The following is an 18,932-nucleotide window of genomic DNA, read 5'->3' as shown; positions in this document are numbered from 1 at the left end:
AATTTTTTTTTTTTTTTTTTTTTTTTTTTTTTTTTTGCGGTACGTGGGCCTCTCACTGCCGTGGCCTCTCCCGTTGCGGAGCACAGGCTCCGGACGCTCAGGCTCAGCGGCCATGGCTCAGGGGCCCAGCCGCTCCACGGCATGTGGGATCCTCCCGGACCGGGGCACGAACCCGCGTCCCCCGCATCGGCAGGCGGACTCTCAACCACTGCACCACCAGGGAAGCCCCTAACCAAAATCTTAAGACTACTAGAGTTGGATTTTCTGATTGCTCCTCCAATAAGCTCATTGATTTTTGTCCAAGTGCTGAGGAAATAAAGTAAAACTCCAGTACAGGAAATTATGTGTATAAGAGGTGCTCACTCCATCTAAGTGCAAGAATAGGTCTCAAAAGAGTTAAATGATTCTTCGAACGCCTGCGCCCTAGAAACCTCTCTAGCTAAGTATGTGTATCATTCCTCTGTAACAGATATGCCACCAAACATCTGTGGTACCTAAGAAAATTGCACATTAATTACAACAGTGGCACAAGGATTAACATGCCAACATCTTTAAAAACACCTTTGAACCCAAGACCACCTTGGGATAGACTACACCTGAATTAGGCAAGAACATTACTTCTTTTTTTATCTCTTTTTTTAAAAATTAATTTTTATTGGAGTATAGTTGCTTTACAATGTTGTGTTGGTTTCTGCTGTACAGCAAAGTGCATCAGCCATACATATATCCCCACTTTCTTGGGTTTCCTTCCCATTTAGGTCACCACAGAGCCTTGAGTTCCCTGTGCTATACAGTAGGTTCTTACTAGTTATCTATTTGATACATAGTAAATGGTGTATATATGTCAATCCCAATCTCCCAGTTCATCCCACCCCTCGTCCCTTTGCCACCTTGGTAGCCATACGTTTGTTCTCTACGTCTGTGTCTCTATTTCTGCTTTGCAAATAAGATCATACTCTTGATAGTAAAATTGTGCAGACGGTGTTCGCAACAAGCAAGGAATAAGACAGCAAGGCATGTTTCACAGATGTCTTGCAGTGGTTACACAATACTGTCTTTTAGGGCAGCCATGTGCAAAGATCCTCAAATTCTCTAAAAGGGGTCTTTTGTTTATATATAGAAACAACTGAGTGATTTACTGCCAGTTGAGATGCCAAGCGATCATTTTAGTAGCTGGGTCAAAAGTAGGTCTTCAGTTCACCTGCCCTGAACTAGTTTGCTTCCAAAAGAAACAACAGTATGCCCTTTGCAACAGCTACTCATTTGCTGAATTATTTCTTCATATCAGCAGTGATTCCTCAGTCCTGGGAATTTTCTTTCCTTCCCAAAGCCAAAGGTGAGGGACACAGTTGTTGAAGAGCAAAGAGGAAAACCCCGCCTACATGCGACCTGCTTCAGTGGATGTGATGCTTGGACAGGGGCCCTCCCTGTGGTGCCCACCTAGGGCTAAGCCAGCAGCGCGAGCCCAGTGCCCACACCCTCTCCTGGGCTCCCTCCTCTCCCCCCTGTGAGGCTCCAAGTCCTGCTCTTGCCATCCCACTCCCTTTGGTGGGAGCCAAAGGGAAGAGCACCGCCCGCCATAGGCATATCAGCCCAGGGTACGCAGTGTTCAAACAGCAGCCTCTTAGGGTCTCAGTTTTCTCATCTGTGAAACTGTGGAGCTCCACGATGGTCACAATCCCTCTCACAGCTCTTTAGCCCTAGAAGCAGACAGCATTTCCAAGGAGGCAGAGCAAGCCCCTCAAACTCCCCTTCCCTTTGTCTGTTGCAGCTGCACATTTGAAAGCTGAACCAGGCAAGGGCTCCTAAGGGGATGTGGTGTTTGTGCAAGTGCCTGGATGTATTTAGAGTATTTGCACGCCATCAGGCGCCACCAAAACTAATCGATTAGGCACCACGTGTTCCAAATAAACAGAAAGAACGGAATTCCAGGAGAGCTTCCTGGATGTGAATGCAAATAGAAACACAAACAGAATGAGTCTGTCCCTGTCTTATCTACGACTCAGAGGCGAGCAGCGCTGCCCTGGGGGGTCCGAAAGCTGCCCAGAGTCCAGATCCCAGGTGTCCTTCTTTCCTTTTGAAAGTATGTAGTAGAAGCTGAAAGAGAAAGGAAAAACTCCCTGCTAAAAAAATCCACTTAACCTAGATGGTTTTCAGTTCAAGCATTATAAACAGGGAGGAACCATTCCATACACTCAAAATGTTTTTCAACACCCAACTGCTAATTAGGATCCCAAATGACTGAAATTATACTAGAGAGTCAGACTAATGCCCCTGAAAATCCCGGCTTGAGTGGCAGTGAAGTCACACCTCCCATCCTCGCCTCAGACACCAGGCGTGAGTCACCTCTGCGACGCCAGCTCTTCCAATTAATGGTGCAGACGCTTCTCACATGCTCACCCCCAGGTGGCTGACGGGCTGGGGGTGTTATTTGGCTACTTGTAATTCAGTGAGCCTGTCAGGATGATGAAGAGACACGTCTTCTCCCTGTCTTCTCCCCCTCCTCCGATCTGTCAATCCAGTGTCTTCTTCATAAAAGCGAGAGACTCCCAGCCAGTTGCCCGTGGCCTTGATGTTAAGTCAGGAGACCCAGAGGATCTGTTGGGAAACTCAACCCCACTGCTGGCGACTGGTCCACCCTCTGCTGATGCCACACTACCAGGGCCTCATCACACGAAACGGTTTCTGCAAAGCTCCGTGCCTTCCACTCGGGGAATGAACATCTGGAGTGTCCAAGGCTTGAAGCTTCTGGACACAGACACTGATGTGGACGCACAGGAATCACGTTCACTCCGCAGCTTTTGAACAGGAGGCCCTGGCGGAGCCCTTAATGGAATCACACAAAAATATTACACTTGCTGGGAAATTCTTTCCTGTTGCTGACGGCAAGCTGTTTCTTTCAACTGCACTCAGCTTTGTCTCTTTGATCAAGAATGGAAACACAAACCAGTCGGAGTGTGGCCAGAGGATTTCAGCGGCCTCTTGGAATCTCTAGATAAGTTCTCATTGGAAACGAGGGCTTTGGTTTGTGTAAGAAGCCTCCGCAGAGTCTTGTAAACATGTCTTTCTAACTTAGGGCGCCGAGTCCACTTGAAACTAAGTGCTGCTTTGTTAGAACTCAAAGATACCTTCTGTGTACTTACTGTCAATCCGTGACACAGAACGAAGCCACGGTTTCAGAGGAAAGTCTGGGTCGAAATCCGTATTGTGGTGTAGAGGTTATTTTTGCTGGGGGAATGATTTCAGTACCTAAAGCAGTGCTTCCCAACCCTGGTTTGACATGTCCCCTCTATATCCTCACTTATCTCAGCAAGGATCAGCAAAATTCTCAATAAACGTAACTTCACTAAACAACTTTTGTTATAGCTTAATATTTTTATAGTAACTGTATGTTCCACAGAACAGGCCTGTCCAGCTCCTTACAGGCATAGCTGCCTCCTGACTGGCCGTGAAGGACCATGGGGCTTGTGGCCGGATGCTTCTGCCCCCTCATCAGAAACGACTTTGGACCAGCCACACAATCTCCAAGCCTCAGTTTTCTCAACTATCAAGTAGGAAGAATAATCCCTGTCTACGGCAGTTTTATTAGAATTAAATGACCATATAAGTCACTGTGTAGTTACCAATTAATTCTTTCAAGGATTTATTACAAAATGATTGAATCAACTTACCTTGAAACCTCATCTATAAACGGGATGTCTGAGCTTGTGACAGACACTGAGAATGGTTTTCTACCTAAAACCAAACACTTTACCATGTGTAAGAACTATATTAAACATATTTTCTGCATATAACCTCATTTAGCCCAAATGAAAACCTAGAAGTACATGTTATTATCTGACTTTACAGATGCTGCAAGAGGCTTTATCCACTCTCTGTGATTCCCACCGCTCCTGAATCTGGCTTGGACTGGCTGTGGGAAAACTAAAAGCATTTTTTTAAACATCTTTATTGGAGTATAATTGCTTTACAATGGTGTGTTAGTTTCTGCTTTATAACAAAGTGAATCATTTATACATATACATATATCCCCATATCTCTTCCCTCTTGCGTCTCCCTCCCTCCGTATCCCACCCCTCTAGGTGGTCACAAAGCACCGAGCTGATCACCCTGTGCTAAAAGTATCTTATTTATACACAGCTCTGTCTCTTCTCAGCTTCTTCCCTACCACCCAACCCTGTTCAGGAGAAAACCCCATTCCCTAGAATCAAACTAACCTTCTGGAAAATTTCTAAACAAGAGACTAACACAGACCCTGATTGCAGCTCTCAGAACTGCTACCTGAGCCCACCACAAGCTGGAGGGATTTCCCACTGAGGAACAAGCCCACCTGCTAGACTGCAGCCAGGAACCGCTCTGTATGCACTGGCCATCTGCAGGGCTTTGCTCCCAGGTACTCACAACCGGTTACTTGCCCGTCTGCTGGAGGCCGTGCCACCTTACAACTGCTCAATTCTGCATGATCCATGGACGTGGAATAAACAAAAGTGCAGAACAAAATTGCTTCTACTGTTTCTTTGGCCAACTTTTTCATAAGAGCTTAAACACCAGTTTGTAAGGGGCAGGGAGTTACCAAAAACAGAATGTCTGCTTTTAAAAATCCACCTTGAGCCATGTGAAAATAATCAACGGATTAAGTTGAAAAAATCTCCTGCTAAGTTTAACAAGCAAGGCAAAAGATTGAAGTTTGTAAGGAGGAAGGAAACGCAACATTGAATCTGTCATTAAACCGTGGATCTGAATACTTGTGATTAAGATTAATCCTTGACCATCCAAAGCTCCTTAAACATACACATACATTCACACACACACACAGACTCCCGATAAAGCATGGTAAGAACGAGGATTCTGAAAAGTAAGACAGCGACGAGAAGCAAAGTCCAAAATAGCTACACTTCTCACAAATACATCTAATAAAAGTCACACTACTGAACAGAAAGGATGAATGAATAGAGAAGTACTTTCATCTAGAGGAGTGTCAGCTTACGATTAAGTAACTGAAAAGATACAGAATGGGGCTGTATATGCCTTCATACGTCTTGCACCCACCCATCTACCCTCGAAAGAACTAGGCAGGGACACACGGAACGCACGCACATATCTACATGTGATTCAGTGCTCCACCGGCTTGCACACCTAAGCCAGGAGATTCTTGTGCATCTCGGTCACTGGCAACTGGTTTTGATAAAGGTTATTTGCAGATGTGACAGGAAATGCACTGAATCTTGTACAAAGGAGTGATCCAAAGTCCTGTTACTTGTGACACTCTCCTGCCCGTTATACGGCAGAATTGTATGGAAAAGAAAACCAAAGATGGATTTGGGTTTCTCGGTATTCAGAAGGCCCCTCGAACACTGAGGCAGGCAGACCCATAACCATCTGAGCCCCACAAACCCAGCTTCACAGCCCCTGAAACTCCATTTTTCTTTGGCCTCGTCGTGTGCTTGTCTGAACTGCACTGCTAATTTTTAGCCGTCAGGTTTAATAATCAAAAATGCTGACTTACCAAAAACTAGAGAGAAACATCGCATACTGAATAATCTCAGGGATCTGAGGTGTGTTGAACTCGAAATACCAGGAGTATCTATTTGCTTGCATCTGCTGAGGCATGGGGAAACGGTATAATTTTTAAGACTTTCTCTTACAAAGTAACCTAACAGGTGCTTAACCTGCAGGAAAAAAAAAAGGATATGAATGAGATCTTCATCGTGACTGTGGATCGCAGTGTGAAGTTGATCTTCTAAGTATAATAATTTCTTGCCAATGTCTTCACATTTTTCTCCAAGTTCTGCCGAAAGGACGTAAGATTCCTGGCCAGAGAAAAAGAAAATGATCACTCATAAACTACAGAGTTTTTCAGGGCTGTGAACACATCTGTGATTTATCCAATGGTCCACAAAGGGAAGACTCCCCTACAGAGCTGCACCAGCTCCTGCAGCCCATTAGAATCATGCCGGAACCTCCGTCTCCCCTGGAGGTCGTTCTTGAGAATGACAATTTCAGGTTATTACCCAATGATCAGCTGTGTCTACATAGCTCCACAGTTGACCTCCCTCATCCGGTCATTTCAAAGACCTGTTTCCAGTACATCAACCCCTAAAGTGGATTTATCAAAGGGGAAGCCTGGGTCTTCAAGCCGCATCCATGGGCAAACTCACACTAAAATAGGAATGCTAACCAAAGAGGGACTGGGCAAGTCACGAGAGCAACTGAGCTGACCTGTGAGAACAAAGAGATGTTCCTCTAGGGGTACAGGAATCTAACAGGACACTGAACGTTGTTCGCATGCTGTCACAGTCCCTGAAAGCTAGAATATTGAGGAGACTTTAAATGCCACGAGGTGTGTGTTATATGTACAGCTGCTGCCACTGCCGGCATAGGTATTGATTTTCCCTCTCCCTCACCAGAGCGTAAGCCCCATAAAAGCAGGAAGAATGAATGTCAAGCCCCGTAAGAGCCCAGGCAATGATGTCTTGCTAGCTGCTGGGTCCAGAGCTCCTGGCACAGTGTCAGACACATGGTAGGCACATGGCATTCATTTGTTCCATGAATGAGTAGCCAAGTCTGGGAGCTCCCTCCTTCTCGAGTGTTTCCCCTTCATACTTGTATTCTACACGTGAACCAGCAGAGAGCCCTCTTTATGTCACTTTCCTGTACAAAACCACCACATGGAGAACAGTATAGAGGTTCCTTTAAAAACTAAAAACAGTTACTGTATGATCCAGCAATCCCACTCCTGGGTACATATCTGGAGAAAACTCTAATTCGAAAAGAAACACACCCCAATGTTCACAGCAGCACCATTCACAATAGCCAAGACATGGAAGCAACCTAAGTGTCCATCCACAGAGGAAGGGATAAAGAAGATGTGGTACATATATACAATAGAACCTTACTCAGCCATAAAAAAGAATGAAATAATGCCGTTTGCAGCTACATGGATGGACCTAGAGATGATCACACGAAGTGAAGTAAGTCAGACAGAGAAAGATAAATACCATATGATATCACTTATATGTGGAATCTAAAATATGACACGAACTTATCTATGAAACAGAAACAGACTCACAGACATAGAAAACAAACATGGTTACCAAAGGGGAAAGGGAGGGGGAGATAAATTAGGAGTGTGCGATTAACATATACACACTACTATGTATAAAATAGATACACAACAAGGACCTACTGTATAGCACAGGGAACTATATTCAATGTCTTATAATAACCTATAATGGAAAAGAATCTGAAAAAGAATATATATATGTGTGTGTGTATATCTATATCTATATCTATATATATATCTGAATCACTTTGCTGCACACCTGAAACTAACACAACATTGTAAAGTAACTATATTTCAATTTAGAAAAGCCACCGCAGAGCAGAGTCGGAACCCTGCCCTCCTACAACCTGGTGCGAGGCCCACACTTCATTCCGTGCCCTCTGTTCTCTTATGTACCACCAAACCTGTGCCACCTGGAACGGACCCCACTGCCTTCCGTCACATGAGTCTTCCTGCCTGTGCCCCCTCCTCCAACTGTGTCTGAACCCCAGCAGTTCCTCCAAGGCCCCAAACAGTGCTTCCACCTGTAGCACAGATTCTGACATGCGTCAGTTTCTCACAAGTGATTGTAAACTCCCTGTGGGCAGGGCCTCAGGGTAATGCCTGGCATCTAGAGGGCCATGGATTTTTAAAAGAAAAGAATAAACAATGTCAAGAGAATAAGGAAAGAAAAGAGAGAATCTTAGAATAAAGGTAAAGGAAAAAAGCAGCACTGTGCTTGGCGAGATAAGCCAGACAGAGAAAGACAAATACTGTATGATGTCACTTATATGTGGAACCTAAAAAAACTGAACTTGTAGAAACAGAGAGTAGAGCAGTGGTCGCCAGGGCCTGGGGGTAGGGGAGTTGGAGAAAGGATGTTAAGAGTATGAACTTGCAGTTAGAAGATGAATAAATTCTGGAGATCTAACGCACAGCTGAGTGATTATAGTCAACAATACTGAATTACATACTTAAAAAATGCTAAGAGGGCTTCCCCGGTGGCGCAGTGGTTGAGAGTCTGCCTGCCGATGCAGGGGACACGGGGTCGTGCCCCGGTCCGGGAAGATCCCGCATGCCGCGGAGCGGCTGGGCCCGTGAGCCATGGCCGCTGAGCCTGCGCGTCCGGAGCCTGTGCTCCGCAACGGGAGAGGCCACAACAGTGAGAGGCCCGTATAAAGCAAAAAAAAAAAAAAAAAAAAAAAAAAAAAAAAGCTAAGAGACTAGATTTTTTTTTATTGGAGTATAATTGCTTTACAGTGTTGTGTTAGTTTCTGCCACACAGTGAAGTGAATCAGCCATACGCATACACACATCCCCTCCCTCTTGGACCTCCTTCCCCCCCGCCATCCCACCCAACTAGGTCATCACAGAGCACCAAGCTGAGCTCCCTGTGCTACACAGCAGGTTCCTACTAGCTATCTATTTTCCACATGGTAGCGTATTTATGTCAAACCTAATGTTCTCACCACAAAAAAGAAATGATAAGTATGTGTCGTGACAGAGGTGTTAGCTACAGCTACAGTGGTCATCAATTGCAATATATAAATGTATCAAATCAACACGATGTACACCTTAACTTACACAGTGTTATATGTCAGTTATATCTCAATAAAAATATAATAAATAAACATGCAGCAAAAAGTGAGCTCAGAATTGAAAAGTAACCAGATGCAAAAGTAATATTTTCCCATCTAATGGTGAAAGTCTTAGAAGGCATACTAAAAAGAATTTTGCATAGGAAAAACAATTAAGATAGATACTCAGATTAAACTGCAGAGTTACTACAAAAACTACAATTAATGCCCAGCAAAAGCAACAAAATCCCCAGGTGTGGTGATATTTAGAAAGTCCTTAGAGGCCGTGAGTTATATAATATTATAATTGGAGTCCAAGAATAACCATTTAACCCAGATATGTGATTTAACATTCACTATACCGACTCCAGAATGCCCTAAAGTTTATATCCCAAATGGTCAACTACATCAGAAGAAAACAGCGCTGATTGGAACTACCCATAACTACCGTAAATATTCAAGAAGTCTAATAAGCTACAAAAAAATGTATGTACAAAAGAATTCTAGTGACAACAACATAAGATTTTGCAGACAAATGGACACAATTACACAAGAAGGCATGTGAAGCATACTTGAAGGTTTGTTCAGAACTGACCATAGCAGTGATGATGAGAAAACAGCAAATACATAAAAATCACATATACATATATATTTTACTGATCCTAAAAGTAGTAACATTATCATTCAAAGATGCAGAATTATGGAGTAGACAAATTACATGGAAGTTAAGACAATGGGCAATGAGTAACGCCACAGTCACGCATGAACTAAATGAGACATGAAGAAAGAGAACATCTGGAGAAAAATGATTGACAGCAGTGAAACCACAAGTCATACACGAAGGAAAAAAATACAGTGTCAGTGGGAAAATATATATGACTGAGAATACACTTAAAAGAGACAAAAAAGCCTAGAAACAGAACGTGGAACCGAGGAATGTAAAACACTCTTCGATGGAATCAAATGATTCAATCCTGATCTTAAGTCTAAAACAAATAGAAATCTAAGCTGAATTAAATCCATTTAAAATATGTCTTTACATCTTCCTCCAAACACATAATCCCCACCTATTTTCCTTTTAAAATTATGTACAAATTGATAGTGATTGTATGAATTCGGGAAAGTAATTTAAGACCATGTAGCAAAACTTTAACTGTTTATACTCTATGATCCAATATTCCCCTTTCTGGAATCTATCAAAAAGAAAATTTATATATTTAAATTTAAATAATTTTTATTAATCATTTTAAATAAATATAGAAAAATGTCTATCATATATGTTAAATAATAATTTATTATTTTAGTAATGCAAAAGTAATTGCATTGAGTACAAGAAAGAGGAAATGACATAAATGTCCAACGATAAAGGGGACAGTTAAAATAGGTCCTGGTATATTCAATTTGTGTTTAGCCATTAAAACCATTTTAATACAAGAATATTTAATGATGAGGAAATACTCAAACAGGCAAAGCACTAAAATATTCACAATTATTTGAAGGGGCAGCATTATAGCACATTTTTCTTTTCTTTTCTATACGTTGTTGTATTTTCCACATCTCTGAAAAATAATAAAGAAAAAAGTTACTAAGAACACTAACTCAAGCCATAATGGAAAAGTATGGAAGAAATACAACTGAATATTTTTAAAAAACAATTTTGAAGATTAAAAAGCACAAGACATAGAAAACAAACCTATGGTTACCAAAGGAGAAGGGGGGATAAATTAGGAGTATGCAATTAACAGATACAAACTACTCTACATAAAACAGATAACCAACAAGGACCTACTGTAGAGCACAGGGAACTCTGCTGAATATCTTATAATAACCTATAATGGAAAATGTTTTATATATAACTGAATCATTTTGCTGTATACCTGAAACTAACACAACACTGTAAATCAACTATACCTCAACAAAAAAATAAAGACTAAAAAGCGCAAAGAGGCGTAAGGAAACAAACTCAGCGAGATCAAGGTTCTCTGACAGTAACAGAAGATCTGATTGGCATTCTCTCGTAGGGCTGCTCCTCCAGGTTACAGAATCCCCATCAAGTTCCTGCACAAACCACCACGGACAGATCCTGATCCTGTATTGAAAGGATACCGAGTGTGACCTGGGTGAGTATTATTTGAGTGGTTTATGGCTTTACCATAATGCTCTCACAGGGAATCTTGGGAATGACGTTAGTTTAAGACCTAAACTGAGAAGTGACAGCCGATGAGAGGGCAGATTTACATATTTTATCAATCTGATGAAAAATTCCACTCCATCCAAAGAAATCCCATCTGTCCACAGAGGGCAGGACTGGACCAGAGTCACGAGCATCAGGCGGACAAAGTTGTAGAGGTCCTGCCTGTGAACCCTACCCTGGAGCGGCCAGGCAGAGCTTCATTGTCATTTCCATGCTGTGCCCAGGCATGACGGAGTGTGTGTCCAGCCACAGCAGTATGGCCTTCAGAACCTTTCCTCTCTGCTGTCAAGAGACAGTTTATTACTTCTCCCCCTTGAACATGGCTGGGCCTTTAAGGATCCTCCGATGAAAAGAACACGGTAGAGGTGACATGCCTGACTTCCAAGGCTAGATCATAATAGTTGATATGTCTCTCAGATCACTTGCCCTGGAACCCAGTCTCCATGTTGTGAGGAAGCCCAAGGAAGCCCAAGTCACCTGGACAGGCCAGGTGTAGGCATCTGGTTGAGAGCCCCAACTAAGGACCCAGCCAACAGCCACGTACGGGAGGAACTGAGCCTTCAGACAATTCCAGGCTCCACCTTCAAGCTATCCAGCGAACACTCAGACATTACGGGGCAGACAGCCCTCCCCACGGATTCATGCCTATAATAAATGTTTTTTTTTAAGTCACTGAGTTGGGGGTGATTTGTTATGCAGCCACAGTAGCTAAAACAGCACGATACATGGGTATACCCCACACAGGAGCCTGCCTGGATGGACAGGACCTTTGCAAATGCTAGCAGGAAGTACTCCCTCACCAGTCCCTAGACTCACAGGATCTTGAAGTTCACTAAAGTGCTAATGCTCTGACTTGTCTCAGGGTGGGCAGCCAGCTGAGAACTGTGGCTATGAGGCCGAGAAGTGCGAGAAAGAGATTTCAATGAATGGCCACCGCTGTTGGTCACTGGTCCCCAGATCCCTGGCTCCTGGTCGAATGTGCAGGAGCAGATTCTGAACACCATATTTGCTTAGCATGTAACCAATGGGACCTTGCTTCCTTCTAGCTTTGGGGAAAATGACTCTTTAGTGGACACGGCACAGCAAAATGCTTCCATCACAAGAGGCAGAAGGGTAAGACACGAGTGAATTCCTGTCTCGGGATCTCACACCCCCCTTGGGGGCACACTCACTGCCTGGGATGAAGGACGAAATCGCTGCCCTATTTAAATGATTGCATCCTCCTGGGAATATGAGTGTGTGTGTGTGTTTGTGTGTGTGTGTGTGTGTGTGTGTGTGTGCGTGCTACAGTCACCCGGGATGGCAGGTCTCTTCAGGAAGCATAAAGCCTGTTACCACTGGTTTCTCTCTTGCTGTGAGAACACTTTTCTCAAGTGTGTCCTTTTAAGCCAGTGGGTTTTAGGCTCACTCTGCAGAGAACCCCCTGGCAGGAAAGCAGGGGCTTTACTGTCAATTCTACCCCAGTCTCTCATTTTATCCATAGTATTTGTCTAAGCCAGAGTGGAAAGTTAAAAATAAAAAGGGAAATAGGAGCTATTGAAGGGCTTTTGTCTGCTTGTTTAACAGAAAGGAAACTTCTTTTCAAAAAACTTGTCCTTCAATAGATCTTCAGAAACAGTGGCATTTCTCTTTAAGCCAAAACAGTGACCTGTAAGTCAGGTGCACTGCTCTGGAGGCCCCAGCTTGGGATGTAACTGCAAGAAAGTGGAGCCCCTCATTTTCGCTCCCACCTGTTTCCCAGGACGTCAAATGCCAGCATTTACAAAGGGCCACCTCAGTCAGGGCTGCTAAGAATGTCACGAGCCCACCCCTGCACACCTTCACACCTAGAAGCAGAGGGAATTGGAGCTGGCGGGGGGCTAGGAACCTCAGCCCCATCTAGTTGAGTTCCCCCTTATACACACACTGAAGGCGTCTCCAAGAGTCCTGTGACTTGCTGAAGGTCACACAAGGGGACAGTGGTGGGTTGGGGTCCAAGATGCAGGTCTCCCCACATCTAGCCAGCTCTTTCTTCTGGATCTGACTTAGGGGGGGAAACACAGAAAGGGATCTGTGTTGGGCTGGCCCAGGGTGGGAATGAGGGGGCTACAAAGTGATGACAGAAAGAAATCAGAGAAGCAAACGGCGCCTGAAGATGTCTCTTCTCCTCCCTTTCCTCCCTCAGAACTCTGCAAAGTCTGCTCTGATTCCCAGAAGGCTCACCCTCACCCAGTTAGGTGGTCCCTCCACGACTTGGATACACATCACCTAGAAGTGGCGATTATGGTAACCAGGACAACGTGGGATGCAGTGATGAGCGAGGGACCTTTGGTCCCCATGCCCATGAAACACAAGGCTGGAAGCAGAAGAGAGCAGGGGAGTGTCACTTGGGAAGGACCGTGAGTTTCTTCTTTCTGAATAAGAATATGACAGCTTTGACTGCCCATCGTTCGCATTGCCTTGCTAGATTCCCAGTGAACATTCTCTGAACCACATCCAGTAGCTCTTCATGCACGCGGCTCTTCTCAGCGTGAAATTGGTAACGTTTGCTTTCACTTTATTATTTAATTAAATGTGGCAAAAAAAAAAAAAAACCCTACATCACTACGTGACGGATACTCGAAAATTAAAATATCACCCACTACAAAGTCATTGGTATTCGTAGCTGAAATGGAGTTTTGTAGGATTTGCAAGACTGAATGGACAAAGTACAGGTTGTTCGGCATTTCAAAGTGGCTTTGAAAACCCTCCAGTCATTTGTCCCATCAGGCAGTCTTTTCAGCCATTCAAATTATTACTTTTTCTTTCTATACATCCATTCCATTGTTTAGCCCTAGGAGTAACTATTTTCCCCGTGCGCCAGAATGAAAGAAGCAGTACCGGGAAAAAGGCCTCTTAAGGAGCCTTTCTTCCCTCCTCGGCCTGGCTAATGCTCCCTCTCTCTTCCCTCCAGGCAGGCTTCTGGATCCCTGAATGTCCTACCACCTCAACTCTGCTAGGAGTGTTCCTCCAGCACCACGAACAGAACTTCTTCCGCACGTATATACCTGCCTGTCTCCCCAGCTACACAGTAGCAGAATGCGGTCCTGCTATCCCTGGAGCTCCAGTGCCACCTGCCTGGTTCTCAAAAGATGCTCAGGACACATTTGTCAAAGCAAGGAATGGAGAATTCTTTTTCGCCACGTCTCGAGGAAGCGATGCTGTTTCTCAGCCTGCCTTAGCCAAGGCCGCCTCTCACGAAGTGTGAAGAGCCTGGCAGAGACAGTAAGACCTCTCTGAACAGTTCCTTTCTCTGGAGGCAGCCAAGAGCAGCCTCGCCTGGGATAATCCTTGCCTCTAGGGCAGCCGGCGGGTCCCAGGCGCCTGCCCCAGCCCTTCCGCACAAACACGCCTTTTATCGGCCTCAGGAAGAGCCCTAAATCTTCCATACCGTCCCTTCACACATGTCTGATTTGGTAGCCCTAACTCGGTCAGACAATATTTCAAAGAGAATTTGCTTAACTCACCTCATGTTCAGAACCCGTAGACTTTTGAGCGTTTGGGCAGAAATTTTCAGCTGTGTTGAATTAGACCTGATGTCAAATTTCTGTCCTGCTCACCAAACTCGGGAAGCGTGATTTAAAAGAGAAAATAGGATTTCCTTTGTTGGGCAGGCTTTTCTCATTAAAATGACTTTCTAAAAACATTTATCTAGAAAAGTCTATACTCAGATCCAAAAATGCTACCCTGAGTTGCTACCCTGAGCAGATGCCTGCACACACTGGTGAAAACCACAGTCACAGACTCTGGGGCCAGGCTCAGCAAGGAGTTTTTTACTTAGTGATTTTCCCATAAACAAGACTAGGCCCTTGCCTATGAAATTTGGAAAATATCAACATTGAAAGTTTTAAAACTGGAGGACATATTGAAGCTCCCTACCAAGGGTAGGGAATATATTATATTATAATAATAATTGTTTTGATAAGAACGAGTATCTGGTGAAAACATCTCACCTAGTTACATCCAGAGTGATAAGGAAATTATATATATATATAATTTTTTTTCCCGAATAGAAAATGTATTTGGAATAGAAACTGTTTGGGTTAAACTGCTAGTCAGGCAGGTACTGCTGTAGCTACCAACTTTACTTATGAAAGGCTACCACACCTAACAAAGCAACACTTTCAGAAATGTTATTTGTCAGCGGTGACCTGCCACACATTTGAGCAGACTGGCTCCACCTTGGGTTAAGTCATTGGATCAAGAACACTGAAGTGGCTCGTGTTTTAAAATGTTGTCAAAAGTAGTTCTAAAGGCAGAGGCAGTACGATGTCTGGAATGACATCAAGTAGTAGAATGAGAAAAGCCTGATAACTGAAGTAAGAAGTCTTGCTATGATTTAAAAATTAATCTGAGGAAATCAACAAGTACCCTTCGGGTCTATATATCATGTGGGAAATGCACTGTGCTGGGTGCTGTGCTTAAGAAACCCGTCAGTACAGACGAATGGATAAACAAGATGTGGTACATACATACAATGGAGTATTACTCAGCCATGAAAAAGAATGAAATAAGGCCATTTGCAGCAACATGGATGGACCTAGAGACTGTCACACTAAGTAAAGTCAGATAGAGAAAGACAAATACCATGTGATATCACTTATATGTGGAATCTAAAAAAATGATACAAATGAACTTATTTACAAAACAGAAACAGACTCACAGACATAGAGAAAAAACTTATAGTTATCAAAGGGGAAGGAGAGGAGGACGGATAAATTATGAGTTTGGGATTAACATATATACACTACTATATAAAACGAGAGAGAGGCATGGACATATATACACTACCAAACATAAGGTAGATAGCTAGTGGGAAGCAGCCGCATAGCACAGGGAGATCAGCTCGGTGCTTTGTGACCGCCTGGAGGGGTGGGATAGGGAGGGTGGGAGGGAGGGAGACGCAAGAGGGAAGAGGTACGGGAACATATGTATATGTATAACTGATTCTCTTTGTTATAAAGCAGAAACTAACACACCATTGTAAAGCAATTATACCCCAATAAAGATGTTAAAAAATAAATAAAATAAAATAAAATAGATAAACAACAAGGACCTACTGTATAGCACAGGGAACTCTACTCAATATCTTATAATAACCTATAATGGAAAAGAATCTGAAAAAAAATATATATATATAACTGAATCACTGTGTTGTATACCTGAAACATTGTAAATCACCTATTCTTCAATTTAAAAAAAAAAGAAAAAAAAGAACTTGTCAATAGTTCCCATGCTTGCCAGGACCCATGTTCCCATGCTTCCCTGTGGTGTAAGGGAAGGTCCCCACCTTGGACATCCCACTCTGTGTCCAACTACCCTGCTCGGATCCTTATTTTCCTTGGTCGTGTAATAAGGAATCAGCAATAGTTGCCTATCCCTAAAAATGTCTAATTCCTGCAATGAAATTCACAGGCTACATCATAAAGAAAGGACAGGTGACGGAGCAGTCTGCATTTACAGACTGCTGAGCCATAGAAATACTTAAGTTTAAAAATCAATTAAAATCCCTGCATGCGCACATACATCCTTACCCACCAAAGACGCGGCTTGAGCCTCAAGATGTTTGTTCTGTGGTTAAGGTTCATTCCCTCTCCTATAGCTTGAGGTAAACCAGATGTGATTACCACCATCCGTGAGCTTAGCTGATGCATTAAAGCATTTCCTTAGTTCGCTATTAAAATCACAGCCTTAAATATGTTTCTCTGGGCTGTTTTCCAAAATATTTGCTTGGCAAATACATTCCAGAAATGTTATATGGTTTTCCCTTTTTTTAATTGCCCACATAAAGAATATTTACCTCAAACTCCTGTCCAATACCACAAAGAGTATCTTTCACATCTATTTGAAATAGCTTTTGTAAGTATGCGTGTTTTCACATAAATGCTGAGTTCTGCAGTCATAATGTAATGCCAATAAGCAGAGAGGCACACATTAAGACACTAACGGTACATCATTACTACTCCATATAATACAAGTATTCATCCAACTATTCAAATTATATGGTTACACCCTCAGTAAGTGGGCATTTTTTTTAAAAGGCATCCAGATGTTGTCAGTGGTAAGGAAAGCATCCGAAATATTTAGATGTCTTTAGATCAGAACGAGCAATGAATTGTCTTCAAGTATCTGCACGCTTATTACAAAGAAAAGTTCTGAAGCATTAACAGAACCAAGGATATGGATGAAAGAAGAAATGGCCTGATAATTCATGTATGCTCATCGGCCTGTGGTTTCTAGTTCACGTGAAGGGCGAGCTTCAGAAAGCTGTATTTCCTATTCCATGATCACGTGAGAGAATTTGGTCTGCTTCCGTTTTACACCAATGTTGTGTAAGGCCAAACTCTGTTAGAATCTTCGGAGGAAAAATCTATTTGTAAATGAGATTCATAGCATTAGCAAATACCTAAATAGTCTCTATTTAACACAAGGGTTCAGATTCTGGGGATAGTGACATCAAACCCTAAGACCTTTTTGTATGAGGAAATGAAAACAGAACACCTTTGGGGGCATTGCATTTCAGGGGATGTGCCCTGCCAACGGCCTGTTGCTCAGAAATACTGAACTAAAAGGAGGACAGAATCAAATACCAACTTTTATCTGTGTTCATCTTAGATTAAATTTTTTTTGAATTTCTAAATGCTTTTTGTGAACTATGCAACTATGAGATGACTAGAATTACTGCTTTTAACAGACTGTTAGTTCACTTTCCAGAAAAGCCTGGATTAAACATCTCTCAGCTACTCAAAGGAAAACACTGCATATTCGTTAGACCAGCCGCCTGTGCTGTAAGTACCATAACTCAATCCTCACCAGCCAGCCCGTGACCAGCCTCTATCCACCCCTCAGTGTTCATCAATGAGTGACAAGGAATTTCCAAGGTGAAGGAGGCTCCGAGGGCCCCGAGGCTGTCTTCTTCAGAAGCACAGAACTATTTTTAATTAGTGGAAGAAGTCACAGTTAGGCCCTGGAGCAATGAAAGTGGTTTCGTAATTTTCCAAAAGCAGGGAAAGCAGCGGATCCGAGGCACCCATTTAGTCTCCTTGGGCAGGAGGCTGGCAAGCTAACATTAATTAACTGAGAGAACCGGCGTGAACCAGTTAACTGAAGGCCCAGAAGCCTCTTCTTCCCACCTGCCAGGTGTCCTGGGCTCTGCTCCTCCGCCCCCCCCCCATCAAAGGCAGGGGCCAAGGCCAGGGCCGGGACGTAGCCTGTGAGCCTGCCAACTTCCGATCCTATTGGTGGAGCTGTTTCTAAACCTACTGATGCCCAGTTGCACTTAAATTAATTACATAATTAAAATAAATACTATGTAAAGCAATGAAATGTTAGTGGGAAAAGAAGGGGAGTTCTTGTCTCTACATAAACCAAGTTGAAAACCTTGGGAAAACTCAACAATATTTAAGAGAGGGAGAGAGAGGGGGAAACTGAGGACTGTTTTGCAAGTGTTCTTGAAATTTCCAGTCCTCTTTAAAGAAATGCAAACTGGTAGTTGTAGATGGTGCATTATTGGTGAGGGTTCTGCAAGAACGGCCACGGGAAAAGCCATTCAGGAAGACCTATACAAACAAAAAGCCTTGGTCTTATAGCAAACTTAAAAAAAGAAAGTTTAAAATGCACATGTATCATTTTTTATGATTCTCTGGCTTTTTCATTAATCAACCAATTACCAATCCTGATGGCAGCCTGATTGCTTCTACTGCTCTACTCTTGGGCTAAGGAGGATGGGTTTGCAACATGAAATACTAAATTGTAGAGAAGGTGGAATTTCTCTTCACACCCAAGCTTTTTGCTTTCTTCCCAGAGACAAAAAGAGTAAAAGCAGCTGATGAGCGAGTGAGCAGTCCTCCCCACCCCCGGGCGTTGTCTCATAAGTTCCAAGGTGTAAGAATGATCAAGACGTGTAGTTCAGGACCTGCTCTTTCAACCCCGCTTCGCTGGGGAGGCTGCTGCCCCTCTGAGAGCTCAAGGGAGCCGGGAAGTGAGAGCAAAGAGAGAGAATCAGGTCTGCATCTGTCAGGACCAAAGATGAAGCCCTTTGACCACTTCAGGTGTTTCTAGAATTAGAAACCAGTTTAAGATGGTGAGGACACACATCTTC

General features: G+C 43.3%; 1 protein-coding gene across 1 annotated transcript in view; it reads right to left on the bottom strand.

The window, feature by feature from the left end:
• DISC1 (DISC1 scaffold protein) overlaps window positions 1-18,932 on the bottom strand; it is a 349,681-nt gene that overhangs the window by 8,518 nt on the left and 322,231 nt on the right. Inside the window, exon 12 of the mRNA XM_027094035.1 lies at window positions 5,693-5,810. Coding sequence (XP_026949836.1) covers window positions 5,693-5,810 — 118 coding nt within the window. The remainder of the gene's footprint in view (window positions 1-5,692; window positions 5,811-18,932) is intronic.

This window comes from Aethalodelphis obliquidens, unplaced genomic scaffold (assembly GCF_003676395.1).
Source record: "Aethalodelphis obliquidens isolate GAN/ISIS:26980383/991018 unplaced genomic scaffold, ASM367639v1 scaffold87, whole genome shotgun sequence".
In the NCBI taxonomy this organism is placed as follows: Eukaryota; Metazoa; Chordata; class Mammalia; order Artiodactyla; family Delphinidae; genus Aethalodelphis; species Aethalodelphis obliquidens.
Note: the sequence above shows the minus strand (reverse complement) of the source record. Positions and strands in the feature narration are given on the sequence as shown.